The sequence below is a fragment of the Vigna unguiculata genome, chromosome 9 (assembly GCF_004118075.2).
Source record: "Vigna unguiculata cultivar IT97K-499-35 chromosome 9, ASM411807v1, whole genome shotgun sequence".
NCBI classification, from domain to species: domain Eukaryota; kingdom Viridiplantae; phylum Streptophyta; class Magnoliopsida; order Fabales; family Fabaceae; genus Vigna; species Vigna unguiculata.
This window is the reverse complement of record NC_040287.1, coordinates 19,407,688-19,431,196: the sequence shown is the minus strand read 5'-3', so window position 1 is coordinate 19,431,196 and position 23,509 is coordinate 19,407,688. Positions and strand designations below refer to the sequence as shown.

General features: G+C 33.8%; 2 protein-coding genes across 3 annotated transcripts; both read right to left on the bottom strand.

The window, feature by feature from the left end:
- Positions 1–9,554: 9,554 nt before the first annotated feature.
- Positions 9,555–12,241, bottom strand: LOC114196253 (protein NUCLEAR FUSION DEFECTIVE 4-like). Of its 2 annotated transcripts, XM_028086839.1 has the most exons (4): positions 11,672–12,241; positions 10,421–11,373; positions 9,884–10,248; positions 9,555–9,805 (listed from the first exon to the last, which is right to left on the bottom strand). In XM_028086839.1, the coding sequence occupies exons 1-4, from the start codon at positions 12,005–12,007 to the stop codon at positions 9,732–9,734; spliced, it is 1,728 nt and encodes a 575-aa protein (XP_027942640.1). In that variant the 5' UTR covers positions 12,008–12,241; the 3' UTR covers positions 9,555–9,731. The 2 variants fall into 2 exon arrangements, with proteins under 2 accessions (XP_027942640.1, XP_027942639.1); XM_028086838.1 differs by having other exon boundaries at positions 9,555–10,248; positions 11,672–12,240.
- Positions 12,242–21,555: 9,314 nt separating this feature from the next.
- On the bottom strand, positions 21,556–22,970 carry LOC114164381 (thylakoid lumenal 17.9 kDa protein, chloroplastic). The gene is made up of 4 exons (XM_028049033.1): positions 22,661–22,970; positions 22,435–22,549; positions 22,224–22,293; positions 21,556–21,911 (listed from the first exon to the last, which is right to left on the bottom strand). Exons 1-4 carry the CDS (start codon positions 22,900–22,902, stop codon positions 21,691–21,693), a joined length of 648 nt encoding a protein of 215 aa, XP_027904834.1. The 5' UTR covers positions 22,903–22,970; the 3' UTR covers positions 21,556–21,690.
- Positions 22,971–23,509: the final 539 nt, after the last annotated feature.

Sequence of the window (23,509 nt, the reverse complement as noted above, 5' to 3'; positions counted from 1 at the left end):
TTTTTCAGGTGAGTACATGTAGATTTTATTTAATTTTTTTGTTAATTAGATAATTTATTGGCATCTTGTTTCATTGTGTTACTTAATTGTCTTTACATGTTAAGAAATACGAGACTTTGTGATTAAAATAAAATAATATTAATATTAATATAAAATAACAATAAATTTTCATTATTTTAATTAAAATTGTGTTGAATAATATAGTTTGATTGTCATTCATCACCTATATCAATAGTAGTGATAATTGTGAACGCTGTAAATGATGACATGTAAGTCATTAAAAACATAATGAACTCTACATCTATATCAATGGTGGTTATAACAACAATTCTTTGGTCGTTAACTATGTGGAAGTCATTGCAAGCATAATGAACTCATTACCCAACAAATTTTCTATTGAAACAATAAAAGTTCCTTGACGTTTTGTATTAAGCATAACAACTCAAACTGAGAGCAATATACTACTAATAAAGTCATTCTTTGGGGAGCTTATTCTTTCTCCCTTTCTAATGAATTTCCCAACAACAAATTCAAAACATTTTTTGGGCCTTGGGTGGTCTCACCATGAGTGAATAGTCACAATCCACTGATTTGTGGAGATGAAATGTGAAAAAGTTGTTTTTCTTTGAAAAGAAACATGAGATCATCGAAAACGGATTTGCAAGATATCATGCAAAGTTCGTCCGCTCACCATGAAGAAGATTTGAGAGGATAAACATTTTTTTTTTTTACTTTTATACCCTGTTATTAAAAAGTCAAACATATAAATTACATATATATATATATATATATATATATATGAAATATCCTTTATCAATTATTATTATTATTTTATTATATATGTATATATATATATATATATAATATAATAATTATTATTAATATATAATAACTTATAATAATAAAAATACATATAATACAATAATTAATAATAATAATAATTATTATTATTAATAATATATAATAATTAATAATAAATATATAGAAATATATATATAATAATTAATAATAATAATTAAAATATAATCAAAATTTAATATTTTTAACTTATTCAAAAATTATTTAATTTTATTTTTATCATACGGGTAGTTAGGTAATTTTAAATTCTATTTATTCTAATTTTTTTAATCTGTCACATCACTCACTAATTTTCATAAAATTTATCTATAAATTTATTCATTTTATCTTCTAAATTCAATCAAAGAAATACACATATCCATCCACTTAAATCTATCCAAATTCATCCTTACACTCTTCCTCCAATCCATCTCTTCAAATGAACACATCTAACTAAAATGTCTAACCTTGTGTTTGGATGGAGCATTTCAACAATACTTAGAAATTGAAATGCTTTGTATTTGAATTGCTTGTAATTAAATTTCATTCATTTTTTAAATAACTTGTTTGGTTAAGGAAATTAAAATACCTTACATTTCAATTTCTTGTTTGGAAAAAAATTTGAATTTATTGTGAGATAAAATTTAATTTTAACAATATTTATTTTATACTTAATTATGTTTTGAGTCCATGATAAATTTGGAAACATGCTCGACAACCCAGATGGGTCGGCAGACCCAACTACGCAACCAGATTGGTTAGACCCGATGACCCACCCGAGCTGGACCAATTAGGAAACCAATACAGGTTGGGTGGCCCGATGATCTAGAGGCTTGACGACCCATACTGCACAATTGTGCTGTGAAGTTCGTCAATAAGGCCTGGTCCAACCTGTCTAGGTCATTGGCCTAATGCTCCAGACGGATCCGACGAACCGAACGGGCCCGACGACCTAGACGGGCCAAAGACCTGGACGGGCCCGACGACCTGGACGAGCCTGACAATTCGGACGGGGTCGAATACCAGGACGAGTCCGAATACCCAGATGGGTCCAAATACTCGGACGAGTTCGACGACCCGGACGAGCCCGAAGACCCGAACGAGTCCAACGACAATGATGGGCCTGAGGACCCGAACGGGCCCAAGGACCCAGACGGGCCCGATGACTCGGATGGGTTCGACGACTTGGACACGTCAGATGACCCGGACAGACCCGACAACCTAGACAGGCACGAGACATGAACGGGCCCAACAACTCGTACGGGCCCTTTCAAACGGTCGGTCTCATCCAGATAGTTTGACCCGTACGAGTCATCAGGCCTGTCTCCATCGTTGGGACTGTCCGTGTCATCGGGCCCGTCCGGGTCATCGTTCTTGTCTGAGTCGTTGGGCCCGTCCGGGTCGTCGGGCATGTTTGGGTCGTCACGCCCGTCCGGGTTTTCGGGCCCATCTGGGTCATCAGGCTCGTCCGGGTTGTCTAGCTAGTCTAGATCGTTAGACCCGTCTAGATTGTCAGGCCTATCTGGGTCGTCGGGCCCCTTTGGATCGTCGGGCCCGTTTGGGTCGTTAGACCCAATGATTTGGAAGGTCCTGTTCGGTCATCGGGCTCGTTTGGGTCGTCGGGCCCGTCTAGGTGATCAGGCTCGTCTGGGTTGTCTGGCCCGTCTAGATCATCATGCCCGTCTTGGTCATCGGCCTTGTCTGGATCGTTGGGCTCATTTGGGTCGTTAGACCTGTCTGGGTCATCAAACCCATCCGGTTTGTCGTGCTCGTTTGGGTCATTAGGCCCAATGATTTGGAAGGGCCCGTCCGGGTCATCAGGCTTGTTTGGGTCGATGGGCCCGTCCAGGTCATCAGGCTCGTCTGGGTTGTCTGGCCCGTCTAGATCGCCAGGTTCGTTTGGGTCATCGGGCCTGTCTGGATCGTCTGGCCCGTTTGGGTTGTCAGACCTGTCTTGGTCATCGGGCCCATTTGGGTCGTCGAGCCCATCCGGTTCGTCAGGCCCGTCCGGGTTGTCGGGCCTGTTAGGGTCGTCGGACTCGTCCGAGTTGTTGGCCAAGAGCTTTGTGATCCATATTCTTTTTATGGCCAATAGTATTTTGGCACTCAATTTTTTTATTTTCTTACATTTATTTGTCACTATCCTTCGTTACTTTTCAATTACTTTTTTATTCTATAAATACTAAAATTTACTTTTTTATGAATATTTTATTTTTATATAAGATGTCAAATGTTGTCAAAACCCGTTTCACTTTATTTATTCATTTTCTGTTGTCTACTTTATAGTACATAAACCATTATAAAATATTGATAAATGTCTAAGTTATTATTGCTCAGAGTGCCATCTATAACCTGTGATGAAGGATTATCTTGTTCCTTTTTAAGATTATTGAATATGGTGTGAGTTGATTAAGAAAGTTAAGTGAAATCCCCACTGGACATTAAGATAACAAACTATCTAGATGTGAAGGTTCCTTTCACAAAGCTCAAGAGAAGAAGATGATGGATTGATTCAAAACAAAAAGGAAATGGAAAGCACATAAACCATAGAAAACCAAGAACAAATTAAAGGAAGAAGAAAACATAAAATGGAAAGGAAAGAAATGGTAAAAATGTGAGAAGCACGCTACTACAAGGCTAGGCTAGAAGCCATGGCAACCTTGAAGATGAGTGAATGTGTGCCGCCACTTGCTATGCAAGATAAGGCTTAAAAGTATTCACTCCCTAGGGAGGAAACTCTCAAATGGTTGAGACACAAGAGTGTTTTTACTTCAAAATGTTCAACCCTTTTACATGTCTAGGAGCACCCTTTATATAGAAGAGTTTAGGGGCCTCTAAGCAAATAAAAGACACCTAAGGATGTCTCTACAAAAACCTAACCCTAGCTTTTAGAAACTAGGTCAAATAAGGTTACAAAAATGAGAGACAAAAGAGCCAACTATGGTGTGTGCAAGGCTAATTTCGTTCTAGCACAAAAGGAGACAAAGAATGTGTCTCATATGTCTCCAAAAAGTGGCCAAAGTGTGATAAAAACAAAGGAGACCAAAGGTACATAGGTACACTTGTTTTATGCCTTTTACTTTATGCTTTATGCCTTTGCTTTACTCTCTCATCCACATCATTTATGCTCCCCAATCACCATGCGCCACCTAGCATTACTTTCTTACTCCTAATTAACCTACAAAGCAAATAAACATAGATTAGCATGTTGGCTTAAGTCAAGTCAACTATAGTCAACAAGTCAAACCTAGTCAAAGGTCAACAAGTCAACTAAAGTTGATTCAACTAAGTCAACTTAGGGAATCAAAAATAACAAACACAAATGAAATGGATGAAGGATTATTGAACTTCCTTTCTAAACATGCTTAGTCTTCTTAAGCATGTGCCTTCATCCTTGGTTGGGGTCAATCCTTCATCATCCTCCCCTTCTTGGAGAGAATTTGACCACAAATTCTTTAAGCCTTTGTAGATGGAGCTTGACTTGATTTGGGGAAGGTTTTGCGCCTCCCTTTTATGAGCTCTTGTTCCATCTTTTCTAAGGGTACTACCCCTAGCTTTGGTTAGGCCATCCCTCTTTTCTAGGCCACTCTTCTTCTCATGCTTGCGCATTGGGTCTTCCTTTTGAGCCTTGCAAGAGAAGAAAGAATGGTGATGTCCATCTTGCTTTGGAAAGCTTTTTTTAGAGGCAAGTAACACTTTGGAGCTAACTTGCTCTTTTTCTTTTTCATCTTTTCTCTTATCTTTCACTTTATTTTGGTACTCATTTGCTTGATTGGGTGATAGAGGTAGGAGTGTGAACTTCTTGTCTTGGAAGGAGAAAGCATAGGTGTTAGCATGGCCATCATAAAAGACTTTTCTATCAAATTGCCATGGCCTACTTAACAAAATATGAGTTTCTTCCATAGGCACAACATCACATAACACCTCTTCTTTAAAATTTCCAATTGAAAAGTTAATGAGGACTTGTTGAGTTACTTTAATGTCTTCTTTCTTAAGCCATGATATCTTGTAGGGCTTGGCATGAGGAATAGTTTTCAAGCCAAGCTTGTCCACAACCCTTGTGCTAGCCACATTTACACAACTTCCATTATCTATGAGGAGGGGACATAATTTGTCTTTGATATGACACCTTGAATGAAAGAGGTTTTGTCTTTGAGAAGGGTCAAGTTCCTCGGAAACTTGTCTTAGTTGGTGCCTTATCATTAACAATCCACCTTCAAGGGGTTTAATCCTTTCACTTGAAGAAGTGTGGGAAGAAATACTTTTGGGGAAAGGGGGAGAAGAATATTCACTCTCTACTTCTTTTTTAAGGTTTAAGGCCATGGTTCTTTTGGTGGGACAATTTGAAGCTATGTGCCCATATCCCAAACACTTAAAACATTTTATAGAACTTGTCCTTGTACCTTGAGAAAAATTAGGATTTTCATTAGAAGGCCTAGACGAATTAGTCCTAAGAGGTGGGTCTTGGGAACTCTTGAGTGGTGATTTATCATGTTTTCTTTCTTTATCTTTCCAAGTACTAGAATAATAGTCATTGTATGAACCACTCCTCTTGGCCTCTTTTTTCTTTTGCAATTGAGTTTCAACTTTGATGGCCAAATGTAAAACTTTGTCAAGAGAGGAATACTCATATAACTCTACTAAATCTTGTATGTCCCTCCTTAACCCACTCACAAATCTAGCTACCTTTTCCTCTTCACTTTCAAATTGGAGTCCTACTTTTAGAAGCATGGACTCCATTAACTTGTAATATTCATCCACACACATGGACCCTTGTTGAAGCCTTTGGAGCTTCAAAAGAGTCTCCCTCCTATAGTAGGAAGGAACAAATCTAGCGCGCATCAAATTTTTAAGGTCCCTCCAAGAAGTCGCGAGTGACTCTTGGTTAATATTGTCCATACATAATTGATGCCACCAAGTCATGGCATAATCCTCAAACTCTAAGACTACCAAATCTACTTGCTTTTGATGACTAACTACATGAATGGTAAAAATTTGGTCCACTTTTTGTTCCCACTCAATGTAGATGTTTGGGTCATTTTCTCCTTTGAACTTAAGAATCTTTGGAGTTTGCTTCTCTTGTGATGGTTTGCGCCTAGAATGCCCTCTTTTCCTAGCCTCTCTTTCTTGCTCCTTAGCTTCAAGCCTTTGAATGTGCTCTTGGATTCTTAGGTCACTTTTTGCTCCTTGTCCTTTCTCAATTGTTCAAAGGCCTCCTTCCTAGACAACTCCAAATCCCGAAGCAATCTCATCAATGTATTGTTTTTGTTTGGTGTAGGTGCATTTGATGAACTTGCCATGATTCCTACAACAAAAACACTCAAATCCGAGGCAAAATAAATGGATTAGGGGTTAGACAACATGAAAACCAAGACCAATTCCAACCCAAAATGTAACCCAAGTGTTTAGATCACTCTCTCAAAGTAACAAGGCAAGGCTACACTCAAAGCTCCTCCAAGGAGTGAAGAAAACTCTTTGTTCAAAAATCCTTTTCTTGCATACAAGTGGCTCGGTTCAAACACTCAAGAATTTCAAGAAGACAAACATACTATGACAAAACCAAGAGTACCTAAAGACAAGCAAGAAAAGCACAAAAACAAGAAATGCTAAACTCTAAAGAAGAAAAGTTTGAGACAAACTTTTAACAAGACTAAAACAAGAAAAGCACATTATAAGAATGACATGGAAAATACTTGAACATGCATTCCCTAGTCTTAAATCATGCATACACTAAGAAAGATCATAACCAAGTCAAAGAATGGAACTAATTTGCCAATATCACCCCTTTCTCAAGCATGAAAACTAGTATCATAACACTTAGTGACAAACACACTTTGAGTTCACCAATGAGCAAGTTTGCTTTCGGTTTTTTGACAAATTTTGGTGTAAAAATTTTCTTCTTTTCACAACTAGCTTCATAAAATGGTGAGAAAGAGTTTTAGGTGGCTTGGACACTTAGTTCCTCAAGTTTTAGGCCAAAATCAATTTCATGGAGCATACATCAAGCAAAACATAAAGTGAAAGCAAGATTCAAATACTTGGAAAAACAAGAATAAGAAAACTTCAAGTTAGCATATGACATATGACTCAAGCAAAAGTTAGACACATTTAAAGACTCAACATGACATAAACAAAGACACAAACATGTAGCTATCATGCATTTAAACTCATGGATTTGAGGCTCAAAGACTAAGCATCCAAAGACATTTTATCCAACCACATTTAGGAGCTTAAAGAGGTGCAAAAACCGTAGCCAAACTGCCACAAAAGAACCTGAAAACGTTGATTCACGTATTCTTGGCAGATCTGACCTTTGCTCACTAATTTGATCATAACTTTCTCCACAGAACTCCAAATGCGTTGGTTCTTTTTTTTCTGGAAACTAGACTCAAAGAGCTTTCTTTTGACACCAAAAACGTAATTTTTGGACCGCTGAGCTGGTGCAGTTTAATGTTTTAAAATTGTCACGTTTTCTGCCAGCACTGTTTTTGTGTGTCATGAAAGTGGATTTGAACCATACCAAGATAGCTACAACAAAACAAGGTTAGCACATGAAAAACACCATATTCAAGATAACCTAGGCTCTAGATACCAAATGATGAAGTATTATCTTGTTCCTTTTTAAGATTATTGAATATGGTGTGAGTTGATTAAGAAAACTAAGTGAAATCCCCACTGGACATTAAGATAGCAAGCTATCTAGATGTGAAGGTTCCTTTCACAAAGCTCAAGAGAATAAGATGATGGATTGATTCAAAACAAAAAGGAAATGGAAAGCACATAAACCATAGAAAACCAAGAACAAATTAAAGGAAGAAGAAAACATAAAATGGAAAGGAAAGAAATGGTAAAAATGTGAGAAGCACGCCACTACAAGGCTAGGCTAGAAGCCATGGCAACCTTGAAGATGAGTGAATGTGTGCCGCCACTTGCTATGCAAGATAAGGCTTAAAAGTATTCACTCCCTAGGGAGGAAACTCTCAAATGGTTGAGACACAAGAGTGTTTTTACTTCAAAATGTTCAACCCTTTTACATGTCTAGGAGCACCCTTTATATAGAAGAGTTTAGGGGCCTCTAAGCAAATAAAAGACACCTAAGGATGTCTCTACAAAAACCTAACCCTAGCTTTTAGAAACTAGGTCAAATAAGGTTACAAAAATGAGAGACAAAAGAGCCAACTATGGTGTGTGCAAGGCTAATTTCGTTCTAGCACAAAAGGAGACAAATAATGTGTCTCATATGTCTCCAAAAAGTTGCCAAAGTGTGCTAAAAACAAAGGAGACCAAAGGTACATAGGTACACTTGTTTTATGCCTTTTACTTTATGCTTTATGCCTTTGCTTTACTCTCTCATCCACATCATTTATGCTCCCCAATCACCATGCGCCACCTTGCATTGCTTTCTTACTCCTAATTAACCTACAAAGCAAATAAACATATATTAGCATGTTGGCTTAAGTCAAGTCAACTATAGTCAACAAGTCAAACCTAGTCAAAGGTCAACAAGTCAACTAAAGTTGATTCAACTAAGTCAACTTAGGGAATTAAAAATAACAAACACAAATGAAATGGATGAAGGATTAGTGAACTTCCTTTCTAAACATGCTTAGTCTTCTTAAGCATGTGTCTTCATCCTTGGTTGGGATCAATCCTTCATCAACCTGTCTCACATTGGACATTCTGTATAAGCTATTTTACATCGAAACAGTTAGTAAAATTTGTTTTGTAACTGGGGTTAGAGAATGGAGTTGTGGATACGTTGGGGGAGAGAAACAACCACAATGGCCAGGATGAGAATGGGAGAAACCATAACATTGAAGGAAAACAAAAAAGTATAAATTGGGGAGAACTGCAAAAGTGAAGGAGAATAGAGAAGAACAGTTGAGGAGAAATGCAACTGTGGGAGAGAACCATGGTCACACTCACACAAGGAAGAGTATTTTGAGAAGGGGAAGGGAAAGGAAGAAGAGAGGAGGGATAAAAGGTTAGGGTTTAATTAAAACCCCTTTCAACAATTTTGACACTTCACACATATTTTTCACCTCAGTCAATTGGTTAATTTAGAGATTGAGAGTAGAATTGACTTTAATGATATCTTTTTATCCTCTGTTATTAGCTTTCTATGTTTTGTTTTTTCAGTAGTTATTAGCTTTCTATGTTTTTTTTTAGCAGTTAGCGTTCTTTGATTTTTCTTTTCATTTTTTTTATAAGCAAATATTAGTCGTTAGTTTTGTTAATCGGTCTCTCTTTTCGTGAGTTTGGTATAACCCCTCATGATTTGTTTCTTGTATCTTGTATCTTGTTTTTTTTTTTTTCTTTTCTATGATATGGTTAATGTGATGAATATGATTTATGATTTGTGTTAGTCTACATAAAATACAACTTAATTGAGATATTAGATTTTACAATGATGTATAACGTGATTTATTTCAATAAAAATTGACATTTTTCATTTCCAAACTATGAATGAGATAATTTTTAAATAAGTCATGCTTGATATCCAGGATTTGTTGGGAAAAGAATTATACTTCAAAATAAGCCTACAGGAATAAAATAATTTTTTATATTTGTAAAAAAAAGGAGAAAGTAAATAATAAAGAAGGATAATATTAAATGGTAGTAAAATAAAATGTGGTATAACCGGTGTTCTTTGTTTATTTAGAAATCATAAAAGTCTTATTGCAAATAACGTATCAAGTAACAATGAAACTCACGTATTGACCACATGAATTTCACCAAACAAATATATAATTTTAGAGTCCAGAAGGGAGGCGAGAGAGGCAGAGTATATACAAACAATAATTCAAGAAAATATTGAAAAGGTATATATTAAGACTCTCCAGGAATGGAACATGAATGGAAGATCTCATGTATATATGCTTGCTGCCACATTTTTACCTTCGAGACTCCTCATAAAGTTGTGCATAGAACCTTCTAGTTCTGTGAGCGATGACCAAGCTCAAAGAAGCTGCAAACAAACAAACCAGTGCCAATATTACACAAGTGAGGGAGAAGCAAATGTTTCCCTCGCAAAGAAGCAACTCACTGTCATTTGCTGTGACATGGTAAGAAATTGCCAAGTTGGAAGCTCCAAAAGTTTGAATCATTCTGTGCTTTGCCTGTATCTCTGCATAATAGTCATATATCGTGCTTGCCACAAATCCAGACAAGAAGAGAGACCCTGCTGGGCTAGCCATGGTCAGAAAATTGTACAAAGTTCCAAAGTTTTTCACGCCAAATAGCTCTGAAGCTGCTGCTAAAGCAATTGACCAGTGAGCACCGTACCCAAAGCCGTTCAATATCCCCACCACGTAAACTTGTCCAACCAATCCCACCACGTAGTACAAGAGTCCCAGAGACATCATCGTTTGAATCACTGCCAATGCTACAAGTCTCGGGTACCCAAAATTTCTGCTTGAAAAACCATGCACAAAAGCACACTTGCTGTGATTCATGTCTATGTGTTCCATTTTATCTTTTTATATTGTTCATATTAAAACTTCCAATTCATACTTCATCTTACTCTTCAACAGATTTGATTGTAAGAAGTAAATAATAGAAAGAGAACATGTAAAGATGGTACCTTACTAGAACCTCTGAGAAGTAGCCACCGCCAACACGACCAAGGAAGTTGGATATGCTGATAACTGAGACATAGACATTGACTTTGTTGTCTCCCAATGATTGACATATCTGGCCCATGTTATTTATGATTGTCAAGCCCGACCCAGCGCCCATGACTATAGAGAAAAACATGAGCCAAAAATCAGCCTTGGCCATTGCTTGTGACAAGGTAAAATCCTCTCCTATATTGGGCCCATTTTTCAGCTTGTTTTTCCTCAAAGCGTTGGTAAGAGCTTGCCAAAGCCTAGCTTGAATCTGAAACATGTCCCTTGGCCCTTCTGACAGAGGAAGCACCTCTAGTTTCGGGGGAATGCTCTTGTCATTTTCAACGTGTTTGGTTACTCTGGCAGTGCTACTACTCTCCCCAATCACATTCTTAGACTTAGTGGCTTGTAGCAGTGGTGGTGTTTCCAAAAGGGCTTCTTGGTCAGCACTCTGGGGTCCAGAGAAGAAAACCAATAGAATGGGAACTGTGATCGGAAGCAATATGAGAATGATCAAAACGAGTGCAAACATTGAGATGGTGGTTTGGTTCAAATGAAACACGTTTTCTAGCAGCAAAACTCCCGTCAAGTAAGCAGCCAAGAGAAGGCAAATGCTGTAGATGAACATGAAACCTGATTCATCAGAGGCTCTAGATTGTTTATAACTTTGAACGGGTCTGATGATGAAGATGAGGGCTAATGAAACCATTGCAGGTCCAACTGCAATGATGAAAATGAGAGAGGCTTGATCAGGGAGTTTGATCATGGCTATGATTTGAGTCCAGATTGCTCCGCTTAGGCCAACGAAGCCCTTCAAAATCCCCACCACGTGGCCTCTGCTCTCGGGGAAACTTTGCACGCTGGAAACCAGTGCAGCTGTATTGTAATATGTTGACCCATTTTGTCCCACAAAGATTACAATGCATAGCTGCAAATCACCACCTGGTTAATAGATGAACAGGAATTGGGTTGAACTTTCTCCAGGTGCCACAACGCGCACCACATGTTCTATAATTCTAATCACTGATTTACATTAACTAAGAAGTTTTAAATCACAAGTTAACTTATTAACAGGAAGTAACTTCAAAATGAAAAGGCAAATTGAGGAAACAAAGGACAGGATATCAACTTTTCTATTTTTACTCAATTTAGAACTTACACTCAGTGTTATATTTTCAACCAGATGTTTGTAGTATGTTGGCGTGTGAGTATGGAAGTGAACCTACCAGCCAGAGAGGGAGAGCGGGAAGGCGATGGGTGACGACGAGCCAAACGAGGCCATAACCAAGAACATTCTGGAAGACCCCAACAAGAATGAGACTGGAAATGGGATAGAGCTGGCTGAATTTGCCAGCAAGAAGACCAACGTTGTCACCCAAATCCTTGGCCACGCTCAAGAACGCCACCTGCTTCTGATTGAAACCCATGCTGCTCTTTATCACCGGCGATATGCTCCCGAACATGTATGAGGTGCCTGCGAATGACATGTCCCACATCGCGCACACAAACACCACCCATCTGTGCCTCACCAACTCCTTCACTTTCTCATGCACCCTCACCATCTTCTCCCCTCTTTCCACCTTCAACACCTTCCAAACCCAATTAGCTTCGTCTTTTTTATTTTATTTTATTTTTCCAGCTCCAACCCAAAATATCACACTCTCATTTTCAATCATAATCACAATCACAAAAAGTTAAAAATCATTTCTGTCAAAATATCTGTAATTAATTCATAAAAGTACTCTTCAAATTACTTTCAAGCATGGATATTTCCCATTCTGTGGTGCTTTCAATGAAGTTTTTTCCTTCTTAAACATAGTCCATATAAATGCGTTCTTATAGGATTCTATTTCTAATTACTAATTAATAAAGTCTAATAAAAGACGTTTTTGTCAAATAGGTTCGCTTTCCACCATTACAGAGATATTTCGTGAAGAAAAAGTTTGGAGTTTTAAAAATATCAACGTTTTTAGGTTGAAGAGATTCAAAGATATAATTCATGGGACCCAAATAGAGGATCTATATAGTGTCAGCTTTTTGGCTACAATATAATTCCAGATGAAAAGGATGGGTTGCATGAAAATATCTTCCAACTTGTATCCAGGTGTCATAATAATCTATATGCAATTTATCAGTAAAATTTTGGCAAAACACCACATTGTGCAATTTCTTTTAAGTGTAAATTTTAAGAAAATTATAAAATATCAAGTCCTGTAAAGTAAAATCGTATGAATTAGTGCGTTGTAATGTTTTTTTTTTAATAATTTTAATTAAAGTTGTAATAATTAGGTACATGGTGTATTGTGATATAAATTAAAGTTATTACTTTATAATGTTATAGTGTATTAAATTGATAAGATCTTTTCATAATAAATGGTATGCTTTTTATTTTTGAATTTCCTGTACAATTTCGATAATTTACAAAATATGTATATACTATTTTAGTGTTTTTGTCTAAAATTTTGTATATACCTATAGTAAAAATTTAAACTTAATTTATATTAAATGTTTATGGAACAAAGTTTTATTTTTTTCTGTAACATATGTATGTATTACTATGTATTACTGATTTTGATTAGGGCAATATATATATATATATATATATATATATATATATATAAAATATATGGTCAGTTCATTTTTGTGTTTTGGATCTGACCTTTTCGTGGACCTAAGGCCATTTCATTTGAGGACCCCTAATATCCATTTCCAGACCCCTAATCCTTATTTTATGTCTCATTTCTAAAATCAGCTCTCTCCTTTCCTCTACTTTCTGAAGTAGGAGCTCTGCCAGGATTTCACTCACATTCCTCTATGAGCTAGCCAAGGTCATTTTAGTTTCAAGTAAGTTGAGTCTTTAAATTCCCTTTTCGTTTCTTCCCCTTTTTATTGTTTGGGGTACGTTGGTTTGAGTTAGGGTTTATCCTCATGCCCTGTATTTGTTTTTGTATCTAATATACTTTATGTCGGTACTCTATTTTATATTATAAATATGATCGTTCTATAAATTAGAATTATTTTATTAAATTGGGACGTTACAAGGCATAGGTTGAAAATTTGGAGGATGTTTTGCATATTCGGTCGTGCTTTTCTTGCTTTTTTTCATTTATATTTTATTTTTATTGTTGTCCTAAATTAAAAGTTTAATGAGTTTGATAGCTTCAAGTTTTAGTTCATGCTTTCTTGGTTTTTTCAATTCCTAGACTCTTGTGTTATTAGGTTTTAATAGATTCAAATACTTACCCATTTTTCAGAGATGAAAAGAAATGAAAATAAGTTTTTAATTTATAAAAGTTTACAATTAAAATAAATTCCACTGCACAATCATTCATTTATTTAATATTAGTTAAGATCTCCTCACTAGTGCAAATTTGATATTTTACCTCGCCTTATAGGCCTCGGTTATGACGGAACCGAAGCCTATAAGGAGATGGTGGCAATTTTGCAATTTCAGCAACCTATATTGCTTCGGTTCTACAAACAACCGGTGCCGTAAGCAGTTTTAGGCCTCGGTTGAAATAGAACCGAAGCCTATAACCCTGCCCAGAAACCCTAATTTAAAATTTTCATCAGCACCGCCCCCTTTGGCCTCGGTTGCTTTTCGACCGAGGCAATATTGGGCAGTTTTAGGCCTCGGTTGAAATAGAACCGAAGCCTATAACCCTGTTCAAAAACCCTAATTTAAAATTTTCATCAGCGCCGCCCCCTTTGGCCTCGGTTGCTTTTCGACCGAGGCAATATTGGGCAGTTTTAGGCCTCGGTTATTAATTGAACCGAGGCCATAAAGCATGTTATAATTCCCAATTTGCGAACCCTATTCATCGTCTCCCACAATTTTCTTCCCTTGCACGAACATTTGCATTCTCTTCTCTCTTCACGAACGTTTACTGCTCTGCCACCACCAATTCTCTTCTCTCTGCACCGACCTCCAATTTCTTGCCTCAGCCCCCTGGAACCTGCTCCATCACGATGGCTGCACTGCCTCTAAACGGCTTGCTCCTCCGTCTCTTTCTCTCGCGCATAACACAACACCTAAGCCCTAAGCTGCCATCTCCAGCATCCCATCGTTCCCTGAATTTGTCGAGAGCGTACGCCAGCTCCCCGATGTGGACCCTGCACACCGGAAAATCTTCATCCATGACCTCAGTTGGGACGCCACTGCCGAAACCCTAACTTCTATGTTTGGGAAATATGGCGAGATCGAGGACTGCAAGGTCGTCGCCGACAAAGTCTCTGGCAAATCGAAAGGTTACGCATTCATCCTTTTCAAGCACAGGGATGATGCTCGCAAGGCGCTGAAAAATTCACAGAAGGATTTGGGTTTGTTTCTGGATTTAGGTTTGGCCTCTGCTGGCCCTGTGCCGACGCCTCATCCGAACACCAACCCGGTTTTTGAGTATACGCAAAGGAAGATATTCATGTGGGATTTGGGTTTGTTTCTGGGTTTGCATTCTATCATCAGATTGAATTCGAGAGGCGTTTTTGGAATGGTTGTAACGTTCCAAGTATATGGCTTCGGTTCAACCATACCTGAGGTAGAAAGAGGGTGTTTTTGCTTCGGTTAACACCCGGGGCCAAAAGTTACCCCTTTTGGCCTCACCCCAATATGCCTCGGTTCTGGAACCGGGGTAGAATATTGAAAATAACCGAGGCCAAAAGCCCTTACTGCACTGGTGCCTTGTCCATGCACTCATCATTTGGTAGTTTAGAAGGCCACCATAATTGGAAATTAATGTTTGTCCAAAAGAGTGGAGATGAGTATAAAAAGATACCCTCAACTCCTTTTAATTTGGGTGGCAAGTAGTTGAGAAGGGGTCCCATGATATGTGAAGAGAATACGCTCATTGAAGGTGGAATTGCCATAGAATTGGAGTATTCTTTACTGTAGGTGTAGATATTTTTGTCTTTGTTTGACACAAATGTAGTACACTAGGTTTGTTGTCAAGGACTAATAAAATGCAAAGGAACATTAGTTGGACAATAACCAACATTTTTTTCTTGTTGTTGGTTTCAAGTAAAGGGTTTATGTAGAGAGATGAATAGCTTGTTTTGTGGGAAGTAGAAAAGATAGTTGTACAATATCATATTTATGCTATGGAGTTCCTAAGAAAATTGCCCTGCTCTTATCTAACTGGGGAGTTACATCACTAAAACATTCATTATACTATCATTAATTGTTAATGTAAAAATGTGAATCATTATTCGAGGTACTGATCTTGGATCCATTTGTTTCTACGCATGTATTGTTGTTGCGGATGGAATATCATGTGGCACCTACGTTTGTATCAAGTGAATAGCAAACAAATGCAACTACTAATTTGTGAGCGGATAAAAATATTGATCTTCGGTGAAATGAAAAGATTACATCAAAATGATAGACCAGTCAAAATAAATTTATTGTTTTGACCTCAAATCTTTTTCGTGGGATACTCTAACTAACATGTGAAATTACAACTTTTGCACTATTTTCATAATCAAGGGTAAATTGGGAATAAATAAGTTTTTCAACTACAATTCTTTTATCTACAAATCTATCACACCATTGGCTAACTTTTATAAACCTTTATCTTATTTCTCTTCATTTTCACTATCTTTCCCTTATTCCAAACACTTCCAAATCTACTCAAATTCACTATCCAAACTCCATTCCAAAAAATAAGCACAAGCTAAATGTATGAAATGAATAATGTTTGTTTTTTTCGTATGCATGTAGGATTATTGTGTGTTAATGCTTATATCGTGTCGATGTTATTTCAATTATGCTACCAAAACATTGTTAAGTTTGAAAATTCACAAGGTTAAAACTCTCACATTTTTATGCCAAATTTAAAATAGAAGTATCTTTTTCTTTTATTATTCATTTAATTTTTTCAAGTAAGTCTAGTAATATATCATATGTAACAACTAAATTTAATAAATATTCTCTACTAATTTAAAGCATTACATAATTTGACATTAAACATAAAGCTACATGAGTAAATGCTCTATAAGTATTATATATGTAAAGTTACATATTTTTCTACTATGATTGTGTTTTTCACGTGAGAAGAGGATAATGCAAAAATTGTAAGAGAACAACACTGGTGCTACCAAAGGACATCTCTTGACCTACATAATTGCAAAATAAATATAGAAAAATATATTTTGTACTACTAATGTTAATATTTTCTTTGAATTTTGAATTACTATGTGGAAAACTTTTACATTTGAAAGAATGTACACAATATGTTTGTATATATCTTTCTATGACTATGTTTTGATAACTTAACGAGGAACATCTTTACTACAATTATTGCTTAAAACTAGGTTGTTACAAACTTAAAAATAATAAATAATGCCTTTTGTGATTTTTATATTAGGTTTAAATAGTTTTTTATCCATGTTTTCATTGTTTTTTTTTTAATTTAGTCATTTTGTTTTTGTTCAATTAGGTCCAAATTTTTGTTAATTTTTTTTCAATTTAGTCCTTTTGCTAACAACATTTGAATATTTAACGTATCTGAACCATACACGTCACGTGTCACTGGTATTTTTAATTTTTTTAAATTAAAAAAAAATTCTATGTGTCAAGTCAACATTATGCCACGTGTCAAGTCAATATTGTGCCACATGTCAATGGCAATATCACATGTCAATCTTTATTCAAATTAGTCCCTATATTAATTATTTTTGTTTAATTTAGTATCATTTTTTAAATATACTAATTTTGCCCCACAAAATTTAATTTTTTTAATAAATGTTATACTAATATTTTTATTAAAATTAACATTATTAATAATTATTTTTAAAATTCAATTATAAATTAAATATCATTCTTAGATTCAATTATTAAATAGAAATATAATTATTAGAATATTATTAGAATATAATTATTAAATATTTTATTCTAATAATTATATTCTAAATATACTAATATTTGTAAAATTAACATTTAAAAATATTAAAAATATTAGAAATATTAGAAATATTTTATAAATATCAAATTTATGCTTACTAATAATTATATCGTGCGTAATAATTTAATTTAAGAATTATATTGAATTTATAATTAAATAATAATTTATAATTGAATTTCAGAAATAATTAATAACAATATCAATTTTAGTAAAAATAGTAGTATAACATTTGCAAACAAAATTAAATTTAGTCTTTATTTGAAAGAGAAAAAATGCTACATTTTAACAAAAATTAAGACAAAAATTAAACAAAAATAACGAATATAAAAATTAAATTAAAACAAAATTGATACGTGATACCAACATTAATACGTGGCACAATGTCAATTTGACATGTGGATAAATTTCTTTTCAATATAAAAAAAAAATTTTAAAAATTTAAAATATAAAAAATTGACACATGGCGTGTATTTTTCACCGACGTTAAATATTTAAACATCGTTAACAAAAAAGATTACATTAAGAAAAAGAAAGATTGATGAAAATTAATACCTAATTAAACAAAAATGAAATAAAAACTAAATTAAAAAAAAAGCAACGAAATAAGAGACAAAAAACTATTTAAGCCTTTATATTATATTGTATTATTATACAATTCAACTTAATAAATAATGTCTTTTTGTATATTGTTTACGTAAAAATGGTTGGAGTGACATATCATTGACATAAACCAACATAGCATATGAGTGAGAGATTAATTTAGAGACAATATTATAAAATTGAATTAACTATAAACTCACTTACTAAGATAATTATATAAAGAATAATATTGTAACAAGATTCTATATCAACTATCAATATGACCATGTTTTTAACTTTTGTGTTTTTCTTCATCTTCTCACGTGGAAAGCGTATAAAATTATTGCAACATGTTTTGAATTATATACAAAATTTTAAAAATAATAGTTTATTGTATAACTTTTGACAGTTTGAATAGGCTAAATTTTGAATTACTTTTATTTTTTAAATTATTAAAATTTTAATTTTTTTTATTAAAATATAGCCATTTAATTTATTGAATTTTATTTTTCTAAAAACAAGAGTAATCATTGAACTTCAACGGAAAAAAATGATTGATATACTCTAAAAAATAGTCCCATAGACATTGGTTGAAAAACTTTAATAAATATCACTCTAGACCTAATTCTCGCCTACAGGATGATAAATTGGAAACTGGTAGTTTGATACTACCATTTTATTTAACTCGATGCTGCTGATGTGGAATTTGAAATAATATTTTATTTGATAAATGATCTTTCTCCTTATAAAAGATTAAGGGTATTATTGGAATATTTTATTCAGTGTATTATCAATGTTATCTTTCATTTAATGTTTCCTTGTAAAAGAAGAAATGAAGTGACACCCATCATTAATTTTCATCAAAGAAGCTTCGTCTACGTTCTTCATTGCACTTTCCCTTCTTTCTCAACAAAGCATTAAACATATTCATATCCCTTTAATGTTTGAATGACAACAACAAAGGATCAACATTGGTACTTGACAGAAAGTTTATGATTCACAAATAAATTCATCTATGCTGTCCTTGCACAAGAGAGAGTTAAAGTAGTGCCTACCCAATATGTTTTGAAAAGGTGGTCTAAGAATGTAAGGAGGAAACATACTATATTTTAGCATCATACAACAAAAAGGATAAGGAACCTCATATTTATATATATGATTAGTTGTGCAAGACTACTGCTGATATTGCTGAGATTGCTTGTTAGTCACCAGAAATGTCAAAAAAATTATTTGATAACTTCTCTTTGTTTGCTATTAATAATGGCATAACCATTCCTATGAAGTCAATCGATACCACTTCCAACTTTGAATCAACACAACAATCTACTAAGCAAACTGACATTGAAACAATCACAAGTGAAATTCATAGTCCAAGATGTGTTAAGAGGAAGGGACGACCTCGTTCCATGAGGAAGCAATCAAGATGTGAGAAAGGTCCAAGAACTAAACGGTCTTCCAATCGAAAAGAAGGTGTATCTTTTCAAAACTCAGTAACTTTAACAACATCTATCATCCTACCACCAAATGTTAGCATCCCACCAACTCCAAGGTTGAGCGTGAACCATGATGCAGACATTAACATTCCTATTTGAGACATTCAATCATCACAACAAGTTAGTGTGATTATTTTTCAAAGTATCATTGAGTTATTTTTTATTTAATATTAGACCTTATGCCAACATCTTGTTAATTGTTCAAAGATTTCACATTTGCAGATATCTAGTGCTGGAACTGTTGGATTTTTATCATTACTAACTTCTTTGGATCCTGATGTGCATAATACAAAATGATGTCCAGAAGTATGGTATAGGACGACACAACCAAGTCCTTACTACGTTTATTATTTAGTAACAATTACAATGCAGTTATCAGGACGTATTCTCATATTCTCAGTAACTAGTTAACTAACTTTTTGTCGTTACTGATGCTATGTATAATGTACGAATGGATCCAACAGAACATATTCTCAGTAACTAGTTAATTGTAGTTTTTTGTGGTTACTTATGTTATGTATAGTGTCCTAAGGAACATCCTTTTAAAAGTTTTGATGAAAAACTAAATATTTATGTGCATAACATGGATTCTGGTTTCAATTTTTATTGTTCCATGCTTTATTATTTTAGATTTTTACGAGCATATGACACCAAAATACATACTAATTCAAGACTTGAAATTACTAACTAGAGAAGAGAAGGGAATTATAAACCTTACTTTAATTATTTTTTTTTAAATAATAAATAAATTCAATGTAATGCTGTTACAAAAGATGCATAATTACAAAAGCACAACATTCAATTTTCTTTAAAAAACTTAAAGCACGACATTCAAAACCTATATTATTTATATCTTTAACCTTATTTCATCCAAATATGTGGAACCCATATTTTATTAAACATTTTTTTTTATATGTATCGAGTGTCAAATGGACATTAAATTATAACTCGGTGTCAATGTACCCTAAAAAATTTCATACATATGAACAAAAAAAAATCACATCAAGAGTGATTAATTATTTTTTTACTTACATCAAGTAGAAAAATAATCTCTTTAGTGTCAATACAAAATCCTAGTTAACATTAATTAAAAAAATATTGATTAAGAAAATTTAATAGTAATCAAAAAATAACTTTAATCTATATTATGATTGAAAACAACTTTATTTGACATCAACCTACAAGTATTCTTGATATTAATAATATAAAAAATCCTAATTAATAATAGCTAAGAAATAACACTTAAAAAATGACAGTAATGATGACAATCAAATAAACTTTTTTTTAACATTAATAGAAAAAACATGTTAAGTCGTTCAGGTCTTAACCTTAGCCCATAAATGATGTTTTGATTGAAATCAAGCCGTCCCAATTGAAATAGAGTATGGGAGCAAAAACAGAAGAAAAAAAAAGATGAAGTTAAAAAGGAAAAAGTATAAAAAATTCGAATTCTTATTTTTTAAAATAAAAATTTGTAATTCTCTAACTTTAAATAATTAAATTGTTATCACGAAATTTTTTAAATTTCGTTTCTTTAAAAAATATCTAAAAACATTTTTTTTTCACAAAAATAATTTAGTTTTCTTTGTAAAATTTCATCTTAAAATTTAACACAAGCCTATGGCTTTTCACCTATTTCCATGATAATAAAGATATCATATATTTTTTTATTTTAATTTTATTGATATATATCATTTATTTTATTCTCTTTTATTATTATTATTATTATTATTATGATATATTTTATTTTATGATAATACATATTAAATTTTTAATTAATCAGATACAAACTTTCATGTTTATATTTTTAATAAAGTATTTATCTTCTAATTTTCTTTCACTCGTGATTTATCATACACTACCATCTCAAATTCCTCAGCGGGGAGTTTTCCACCATTAGTAATTCTGCACAATTATTACAATTTTCCCATTTTCCTCCAAGGAATTTCTTAGCCTTAATGTAAATTTGGTGATTTCATAACCATATATATATATATATATATATATATATATATATATATATATATATATATATATATATATATATCCCTGCTGCTCTAAGGCAATTACCAAACAATTAGGCAAAGGGTAAATGCAGCAAAATCTAACAAGAACAGTTGTAGAAACTATTAACAGATAGAATGAATGATTGATAAAAATAAAATTCTACCATGGTGAGTCCAAGACTGTTGAACATAATAGGCAAAATATAAGAATGAAGGCACTCTCTGCTTGACACTAATGAAAGAACTAAAGCAAATAAACATGAAAAGAAAATTATTCCATGGAATCAAAACTTGGAGCATACCATCCCAACTGGTCACTAATTTGTTTCAGTCTTGCTTCTTGACCCTTTGAATCTCCAAATGCAGTAGTGAAAGGGTACACATAAGTTACTTTCATTGCCACACATCTGTAAGCAACCACATCACCTTTCACCAGAAACTCAACAACATCTCTACCAAATCCTCCATCAACTTCAGCTTGAAGATATTGACCTGCAATGCAAGATGTGTGATTTTTTTAATCTCATCCAACACTTTGAACATTCAATTGAGTGAAAATATAATGTAGTATAATTCTATTAATACTCAACATAATCAATTAAACGAAATGTTTTCTTTAAAGCGTTTTCTAAGCTCTATTCAATATTAAATCAATTGTTTTCAAATACAAGCATATCAAGTCTATAAAGGCTGATATTAAATCCTGCTAATTCCAATTCCACAATCTGATAAAAATACTGGTTTGCTATTATTTCTAAATTAATCTAAAACTGAACAAAAGAGAATGAATTGAGTTTTTATGACCATCTGGGGTATTTTCCACAGGCTGGAACTTCACATTTTTCTGGGTCTTTAGGATTGCTTCACGTAGTTTCTGAAAAATGAATGAACAACAATAAGTTAGACAAAAAGGAAATGTAGAAAAGGAATGGCTATATGCCTAACTCAGATGCAAACAACCATAGCAAGAAAAGTGAAAATAAAGATGATGGAAATATAGGACAGTTGTGAGGACCTGAATAGCATCATCCAAGGAATTTTCAGGAATCAGCCAAGGAAAAGAAAAAGATGATGACTTTGGATTTGTTGATATACAACCTGGATTGATTGATGGACAAGGTCTAATTTTTCTGCAAGACAGAGAGTATCGGTGATAATAAACCATGGTATTATTTATTCATTTATCAAGCATATGAAATCAATCCATTGGTGATAATAAACCATGAAGAAGCTTTACATACCCATTTTCTAGTCCAAGGTCCAAGTTCTTGGATTGAGAGAAAGGAGTGGTGAGGGAGAGTGGAGGGGATTGAGAAGAGAGAGATGGGATTGCATGAGAAGGAAAAGGAGAGGCTAAGGTTGCTGCAAGGGCTAGAGAGAGGAGATTAGGTAGGACCCTATCTCCAAGTGCAAGGTTTGGAGTATGAATTTGAGTTTTCAGTTTAGGAACGGCAAGAGGAGGAAGAAGACTCATCACACTCATGATTTATGGAGTCCCTTTTGCTCCATCACTCTCTTTTTGGTTTTACTTCCCAAACAATTCACCAAAATTTGTTTTAGCCTTTGAAACTTCATCCTTTTGCTGACTGGTTTGTTCAGCTCTAGGAAAGGGTAGTTCCGGAAAGATCAAAGTAATTTTTTTTTTCTGGGCCTTTTGTTAATGTTCATTTATTTGTGAAATGATAGATAAGTGTGGTTCTAAATTTTGTTATTTTAGATGTTTTTATTTTTATTTGTTTTATAAAAATAAAGAAAAATAGGAATGTCTTCTAATTTTATTTCAAAATGTTTTTTTAAAGCTGCATAATCATTACCTTTTTTAACTTTATTATATTATTGTTTTAGCTACACGAATACATTACTCTTTCTCTCTTGTATTTTTCTTTTAAATATATGCCAATAGACAATACAAAATTATTTAAAATACTTCAAATTAAGATCAATGAGTTAAAATAATTAAGCGTGATAAAAATTATTGTAATTTTTAATATCATACATAAAAAAAACTATTAATAAAAGAATTAAAAAAATTAGGGTTAAATATGTTTTTAGTCTCTACTCCATGACGCAAAAATAGAAATTGTCCATGT

Coding starts and splice junctions, on each gene's coding strand:
- LOC114196253 (XM_028086838.1), bottom strand. CDS start 12,007: ATGGTGAGGGTGCATGAGAAAGTGAAGGAGTTGGTGAGGCACAGATGG. Junction 11,374..11,671: donor CCGCTCTCCCTCTCTGGCTG/GTAGGTTCACTT, acceptor GGTGATTTGCAG/CTATGCATTGTAATCTTTGT. Junction 10,249..10,420: donor TTCTCAGAGGTTCTAGTAAG/GTACCATCTTTA, acceptor TTTTTCAAGCAG/AAATTTTGGGTACCCGAGAC.
- LOC114164381 (XM_028049033.1), bottom strand. CDS start 22,902: ATGAGTGTGATGAGTCTTCTTCCTCCTCTTGCCGTTCCTAAACTGAAA. Junction 22,550..22,660: donor GACCTTGGACTAGAAAATGG/GTATGTAAAGCT, acceptor TCTGTCTTGCAG/AAAAATTAGACCTTGTCCAT. Junction 21,912..22,223: donor TGTGGAAAATACCCCAGATG/GTCATAAAAACT, acceptor CTTGCATTGCAG/GTCAATATCTTCAAGCTGAA.